Here is an 8,273-nt window from a genome sequence, read left to right as displayed (position 1 = left end):
TTTTTTAATCATGCTAACACACATCATTGCTTTACTGTATGTTCCCATAGAAACACAGCTTGGTGTTAGTAAAGTGCAGCTCTCTCATTGCTCCCATGTTCAGTATTTATGAACACCTTCATGTCTGCCTCCAAGCAACAGTTTAAAACCAAACACGTCTCTCACACAGCATTCTTATACAACTCCTACATGCTGAAAATGAAATCCAAACATGAGATTTAATTTGCATTAAAGATCAAGTGTGTTTTCCACCTCGCCTGCTCTCTTGGTTGTTGTTTACATAGTGCTGGATTGAGAATTCAGTGCAGGGTGTATGGGCCATTATGGGTTATAAATCCTGCTGTAATCACGTCAACAAAGGTGATGGGACTGCGCCGAGCTTGCGACCAATCTCTCTGAGATTTGTATTATTACGCTGCGATCGAAAACATAACAGAACATGGCTACTTTCTCATCCACGATTGAGCTTTCTCCCTGTTGTCTGTGCCCACATCTGAATCCACTACTAAGTATGAAGCCTAACAGTTAGACAGGATCCTCCATCAAAAGCCTTCATCAACCATATTTTTTCGAGCGTGATATTAACAAAGTACTTTGAAGGTTCTGGACAAAAAAAGAAAATCTGCAAAAGCCCTGTTATTGGGCTGCTAAGAAATAGTGACCGAAAAGATTTAGCTCTGATAAATATTAAAAGAGAGAGAGAGATGGGTCCATTTGACAGGTTTAAGTAAATTGGTTTCAACTAGATTTGCAATTACTGTCATCCTTGAACACTCTTTTATACCCTTAGATGTAATTGGTGGTCGCTGTGTTAAAGCAGCACGCAGCTTTTATTCAATTCAAATGGCACTATAAAATCATTTACTTACATTTAGAGAGGATGCAACACACGAGTTCACCTCTAATTATAATGCACTTCTTTTATAATAAATTATGTCTGAATAATTTCCTGAAGTTTAAATTATTAAGTACAAATTGAAGCATTATCACAGTTTTCATTTAATCCAATTAGTGAAATTTTGCTTTAGGCAGAAAAGAAGTTTCATTTATTGGTTAACAAAAGGATGTTAAGGTCAAGTATGACAGCCCTTATGTAAAATCAGAGCAGCAGGCACTTTATTGTTTTGAAATGGCCTTCAAAACACAGAGCTGAGCTGATGTCTCTATCAGCTCACTTTTAAAAGCACCGGAGGAGTCTGAAGTCTCGTTTTAGGTCTTTTGTTCTATCCGGGGCTTGCAGGTACACCATGTCGGGATTTCTGCTGTCTTGTTGAATTTGCAGTGAAGAGAACCCTGATCAATTAGGTCTGCGGAATTAGTCCCAGTGGGAGCTGGGACAGGGATGAAATCAATGGTATTCAAATGAACATCGCCCACACTACAGCAAGCGAGGCGTTTTCTTGAGACTACATTAGTTATTCCCCCTGTTGTAAGAACAGATGACTGAGATAATGTCTGGAGCTGCTTCTTTTCACATCTTTCTCCTTTGATGCAAGTCTTCAATGTATTTTAAGTGAAGCAGTGTGGGTGTGGCACTACACTCGACCTCCCACACTCCCCTCGCAGCAGGAACGCACTGCTGACCCTAAGGGTGTGCTCAATTGGCTACATCATGTATGAATAGTGCTTTGCATAACCTGACCTGTGGAATTATTCATACTTCATTACCTCTACCATAGAAGGTTTAGAATTTGACTGGTTTAATCTGCAGTTCAGTTCATCCAGCACTTCAGTTCAGTGTGACTGCTCTGTTGAAACAAGCGCAGGTTCCGCTGAACTGCAGCCAAATCCAGCTGTACTATGGAGTTACGTTAAAAACTGCCAACATACGTAATTCATAGCAACATGACATACCAGTAGCCTACATTGATGCTGCACAATCTAGTTTTCAAATTTGGCTCACAAAAAATGTCTTGAATTATTAAGAAAATTCCTTTTTATGGAGGGATATATGTTTATATAAGGTCCAGTATTGAAAATTTAGGAGGATCTTTTCGCAGAAATGGAATATACAGTATCTTCATCTACATCCACAGCCGACGTGGGTAGCCTTCAATGGAGACCACCATGATGAACAGCCATGTTTCTAAAGTAGCCCAAAACGGACAGACCAAAAACTGACTCCAGATAGGACCATTTGTGTTTTTTGTGTGTTTCACAGCCACTGTAGTTTCTTCTTCACCCTTGGAAGGGGAGGTTGAAGCCAAGGTGTTGATATCTGTAAATACGCCGCTAGATGCAACTAAATCGTCCACACTGGTCCTTTAAGTTGATTTGGCAAACATGCTAGCAAAAGTTGCTTATTTACACACCCGTTACAGAGCAACATCAGCATTAATTGGGTACAGTGGTTTTGGCCACCTGATGTATATAAGAAAAAACAACGCTGATGAGAGCAGTGAGAGAAGCAAAACAATTAGCTGAAAGATGCTAAAACATTCTGTAGAGCTGAGGGGAACTACAAAGTCGTTTAATAATATAATCACCAGAAGCGACTCCCTTTCACATATAAGTTGTCATCCATTGTTAATATAAAAATATTGATTTTAGCTGCTTTGAAACCTCGGTTAAACCACAGTGACTTCCGATGGCAGTTATTATTTCTACAAACTTTCTACAGCGACTGTGTTTAAGATAAACCACATCTGAGCTTTAAACCTCAGACACCACACTTTCAGACCATCTGCAGTTTTTCTTGGAAGTATATTTCTATAATAATAATAATAATAATAATAATAATAACAATAATATATAAAAAAGTGAAAGCCGGAGAAGGTAGCACATTGAAATTTTTTTAAATGCTTGGCTCAATAATATGATTTATTTTTTTGGTGACCTGACCATTTACAATGACAACATTTGTAAGATGTAAATGTCGATGTATGCATTCTAAACTGCTTTTAATATAATTTTTTATTTCTGTTGAATACAAACATTTAACTGAAATAACACAGAGCTGTCCAGCATTTTCAAATAGTCTTCCTTCCTCCTCCACAGCTGATTTTCTAAAAGTGAGTTTTTTCTTTTTTCAACAAGAAACAGACCCCATGGAGGTAAATGGGGCCTGGTGGGAGTTCTGAGTTGAGCCCTCAGCAACAAAGGCAATTATAGCAGGCTTTTCAAACTAATGGATCCGACTGAAGGCTCAGCCTCTCTTTTCCTGAATCACAACGGCGTTCTCACCCTCCACAAGCTCTGACACCCCGGACCAGTGCTCACCTCATGCTGAATGACCTCAAACAACTGCTGCAATTAAGAAAAGCCAGCACTTCGATAATGTGCACTGCACATTGTCTGGAGCAGATGTATCAAGGCAGACAGCACTTAGCATTGATTATGCTGGTAGAATCTGAAATACGGCACTTTTTTTCTTTACAGTAGAACTGGCTATTTAAATATTTAAAGTCTTGGCAAACTGCCTCTGCTTAATAGTGCAATCCCATACATTCAGGCTGTAAGAGGAAAACACAAACAAAACGAAATCACACAGCCATCCTCAAGTCCACAGAATATTTTTTTTTACTTACTTTCATCAGACCCCGTGTTCTCCTCCGTGTTTTTGATGTAGTCATCCTGGAAGGAAAACATATTTGCATTAATGGATTTAATAATTCATGTTAAGTAACACAATGGAGGAAGTATGTTCCTGCACTCATGCTTAATAAAAATTCAGAAGAGCATAAATAATGAAGGAAGATAACAGACATGCCAAGTGATACAGAAACTTTGATACACGCTATAAATGGCAGTTTAAATTAGTATAATTTTAGCAATTCAAATATGTTCAGCTCTTATGCTGAATAAATTGGTTACAAGAGATAGCAAGTGAGCAAAAATCATAACAAACAAAACAACTTTAGGATTTTTTTTCAATCCAAGTTTTAATTAAATTTAGTTTCTGCCACATTTTATTTAACACAAAATTGAAATTGATTGAATTGTCTTTATTTCAGACTTTAAGTTAAAATAAATAATACAAACTAGAAACAGAAATGTAACCATGTGCTTACACAGCCATAGAAAAAGGAATCAATATCAAAAAGAGAATTTATTTCCCTTTCAGTCATGTCATTCATCACTATCAGTGTAAAACTTCACCCTTTTGCTGATGACATTCAATTATACTTTAAATAAAATAACATCTTAAATGATTTTAAGGGGTGGATGTATATGAATTTATGTCAAATAACATACTTTAGCTTAGGTTAACCTTGGTTAACTAAACCAAAATATGTTTAACTTATTTGTACGTTTGTGTTATCTTTTGTTCTGTTTGTGCTGCTGTAACACCTAATTTCCCCAAATGAATAAAGTGTTGTCTTATCTTTGTTTCAGTTTTAAGTTGGGAAGTAGTGTGTTTTTGTCATTTCCTTTTAAAAAAAAGTCAAAATTGTACAGCTATTCTTTTAACATACCTTCGAGATTAGTTAATCTTAAACTTGTTTATTTAATAACAGACCTTAACCTTTAAATGTACTGCTAGGTCTGATGCACAGCTACATTTCAGACTTGTCCTATGAGCCAGTGAGCAGCCTGAGATCATCAGGCCAAACTCTCGTGGCTGTTCCCCCCTTAAGGATTTGTTCTGGAGGTGACTTTGCCTCTGAGGGCTTGTAGGCTCAGTGTGAATACCCTGAGGAGATCAGGCTGGCTGACTCAGATAATAACTAGAAAAGACATGTGTTTCACAAGGCTTTCTTTAAATATCTGTGTAGTGTGTTTTTTTCCAGGGTTTTATCTTAGTGAGAAGATTCAAACCACTATTATGTCTGTATACTAAATATCCTAAATAGCTTTGGTTATACACGTTGAGAAAATTCTTCTATTTCTTTAACAAAACATTTTTTTTCTTGACATTTAAAAAGTTGACGGTTATAATAATATTAATGTTGACAAAACAATCTCAACATAAGGTTGACCTAATCACTTGTTCTGGAGCTTTTGAAAGTTTGAAATCTACAGTTATGTGACAACTGAGTTGACGAGAGCTCGAGAACAAGTAAGTGGACCTGGAGTTTCTGTTTCCAAGGTCAAGAATGCACTATCCAACTGAACTAAAGAATAATGTTAACTTGTTGACATGTCTTTACATCAGTCTTATCAAATACTTTGAGGCTCTTATTTCGAGAAGTGCTAAAAATCCCATTCTTTTTTTATTACTATTGTAGCTGTTGTAGCCTCTAGCATTAAGTAAACAGCACAAAGCAAGACTCTGGGAGCTTAAATATATCTTTAAAAAAAACTTGGACTATCTTAGCTCCTGCACTGTTGCAGAGGGAATATTTGCAAACTAACTCTGGTTTTTAGATTGTGTCCCTGGCGGCATTGCGCTGGAACGATAATAAAAATTCAGTGTCCCCCCGCTGTATCCATTCTGACCCATTTCTCTGTGTGTCAGGACAGAGAGGATCAACTATAAAGCGGTTACTACTCGGCACGAGGCCCAGAGAGGACCCTGAGGATCAGGTCTGTTCAGTTTAGCTCAGTCTTATTCTGCTCAGGGGACACGAAGACTGAGCTCTCAAGTCAAGCTGAACAAGTACAGCCGAAGGCATCTTAAATATTGTGCACAGGGCAAGGAGTTAAAGGGATAGTTTTTGTGTTTATACTTATAGAGTGATTTGATCGCTTTTGGGTCTAGAAAAGATACTTCTTTCAAGGCCAATGATGTTGTATTATATGTAATTTTTGTGCTTTTGCCAAGATGAGCTCTTACTTATAGGACAGCTGACACCTACAGCCTGAAAGAGATGTCAAAAGAAAGACAGACCGTACAATGTACACATTTACAAAAGAGACACTAACCTCCACTTCCTGTGGCAATGACAAGCAGCAGTGGGAAGGAAAAAAGAGAGAGCCATTGTTAAAAGACACTTTACATTTTCATTTTGCTTCCATTCAGCATGCAAACAGTGGGTTGGTTTATTACAGTTATGGCAGCAGTTAAACTGTCAGCCCTTAATGCACGCTGATTGCAAATACATGCCTTAGTCTCGCTGTTCTCGGGGGACAACATAAGACATTCACAGAGGATTATGAGCGCCTATTAACCGAGGATGATCCGCTGCCACTTCTATGAGCTGGCAGGGGTCCCGATCACTAAGGGCTCATTCTATGGCTGTGTTTACAAGCAACTGCCAAACGCCAGCCTCCTGCGAGCTCAGAAATTGTGGATAAGCCATGACATACCGCATCAGCCTTGGAAAAATACAGGCAAATTGGTGGGAATCTTCAAAGTCAACAGGCAGATGTGATTTAGATGTTTTTTATAGTTGCGGCAGACACGTAGAGCACATTCACTAAGCGTACCATTGACAACACAGACAGATATAGCTCCTGTAAAGTACAACCTTGAGTTAACAGGGGAGTGACTGCTTTCCTTTCATTGCATTTCACCGTCTTGGCTTCGGTCCAAGGGCATTACACATCAATACCCACCACAGCCTCTCCCTGTGTGTTTCATCATTCAATGCTCCGGTGTGTTTGAAAGATATATAACACTGCATGGTTTATTTCAGCAACTCAACCCAGTAAATAAACCTAATTCTTATACACACACACGCAACCATACCTGTCTACTTAATATATCACTATGAACAATTTACAGGCCACACAAGGACAAGCCAAAAAGCCAGCGGAAGACTTTAAAAAGCTAAAGCAAGAATTCATCACAGAGCCACAGCAGGACTCTAGATTTCACCTCAGAGACAGTTTCTTAGAGGTAAATATTTTCTCTGTAGCAGTGAAAATGTCCAGGTGCAGCATATACGAGAGGCAATATCACACTTTATCTTCAAAATTGGCTGGATTTCTGTGATAGGTTATATGAGGGGAAGAAAAAAAAAGACTTGAAATATGTCATATGAAATGTAAACACTTCCACTGCCAGATAAAATGACTTCTTATATCCAGATCTGCATCTTTACATGGCATTTTAAAGGTTAGAGCTGTAACACTGAACTTTCAAGTGTGACGCTGCTTTATGAAGAGAGCCAAAATAATTGCTAAGCCCTTCAGCCAGAATCTGCTTTTTGTAAATACTGGAAAAAAAACATCATAAAATCCCACAACACGACCGCCCTCATCTTGAAAGATACGTGTGTAGCATGTCGCGTGTCAGATGTAACGATTGCTTAATTAATTATTCACAGTGCCTCTGCAATTATCCAGCTCACCGTGCTGCAGGGGCCGACAGGAGCCTTACAGCATGTCCTAAAGGCTTGAGTGCTTATCTTCTCCCAACAGCAGTGTGACAGCAAGGACACCAGGCTGAGGCTGCATTTAGTCCTTCACCAAGGTTGAGAGCTAATGCTGTCCCACTGAATCCCAGCCAGGCTGCTGCTACAGTTCACAGCAAGCCCAGACAAGAGGGAGGGGAGGGAGGAGGGGAAAGATCAGGGAGCTAGGGGGTATGATATTCATGCTGGAGGTCCCATGAGTTATGTGATTCATATCACACACACCACCTCTTCTGCCATTTGTCAACAAGGCTGTAATGCAGCCGGTGTAAAACAGAGCCGGGAGGCTAATGGAGCTTGACTATCCAGATGCTGCGACTGCTCCTCCTGGACCGCTCGCTGGTATTAGGCTGACAGCGTTTGGCCACAAGCCTGACTGCGCTCCTCTGAGTTAACGTCTATCTCACCTCGACCGAGCCCCCGTCTGTTGGTGACATAAATACCACCGATAACCCTGAAACATCCAACCTCAACGTCACCCACTGCACACACCCATCCTGAGCACTGGCACCAAAATGTTAACACACATCTCAGCTCTGTATGACAACCACAGGGGTAAGCTGAACTTTTGACTCCTAAACGATTTCACTGAAAGTCTGTTTCCTAGCGAGGAAATTGCTCTGATGTTGGAGAATGCTAGCTACAAATGCTTTAATCCAATACTCAGTATTGGTCTGATACTAGCAAAATGGATACCATAAAAAATATTAAAGACAATAAAATCAAATATTATGGACGTCAAGATGGTCTAGTGGTCTAAACTGAAGAAATGTAATTTATGTAAATACTTAAAATCCACACTTTGCAAAAAGAAAAGCAGGTTCAGGTCACATGATAACAATGGCAACCACTCAAGTAAGAACACCTGGATGCTGTCATAATGTTAACTGCATGGACATTTTCTACACTAAAAGAAGGAAAACAGCCAAACAGGAAATGGGCAGGTGCTACATGTGTGAAAAGGCAACTCAGGACAATGTCCACGCCTGATTCTCCAGGCACACAAGTTCTGACTCATTTGAGTCATTAAACCTC

At 39.3% G+C, this 8,273-nt stretch overlaps 1 protein-coding gene across 1 annotated transcript in view; it reads right to left on the bottom strand.

Moving 5' to 3' along the window:
• The window catches only part of LOC118329361 (testican-2-like), a 38,637-nt gene that overhangs the window by 14,885 nt on the left and 15,479 nt on the right, over nucleotides 1–8,273 (bottom strand). The window contains exons 2-3 of the mRNA XM_035663507.1: nucleotides 5,806–5,814; nucleotides 3,528–3,573 (exon numbers count right to left, since the gene is read on the bottom strand). Of these exons, the coding sequence (XP_035519400.1) occupies nucleotides 3,528–3,573; nucleotides 5,806–5,814 (55 nt within the window). The remainder of the gene's footprint in view (nucleotides 1–3,527; nucleotides 3,574–5,805; nucleotides 5,815–8,273) is intronic.

This window comes from Morone saxatilis, unplaced genomic scaffold (genome assembly GCF_004916995.1).
Source record: "Morone saxatilis isolate NCDOM2014 unplaced genomic scaffold, NCSU_SB_2.0 Contig1, whole genome shotgun sequence".
Lineage (NCBI taxonomy): Eukaryota > Metazoa > Chordata > Actinopteri > Moronidae > Morone > Morone saxatilis.
The sequence above is the reverse complement of the archived record's forward strand: the minus strand, read 5'-3'. Positions and strand labels throughout refer to the sequence as shown.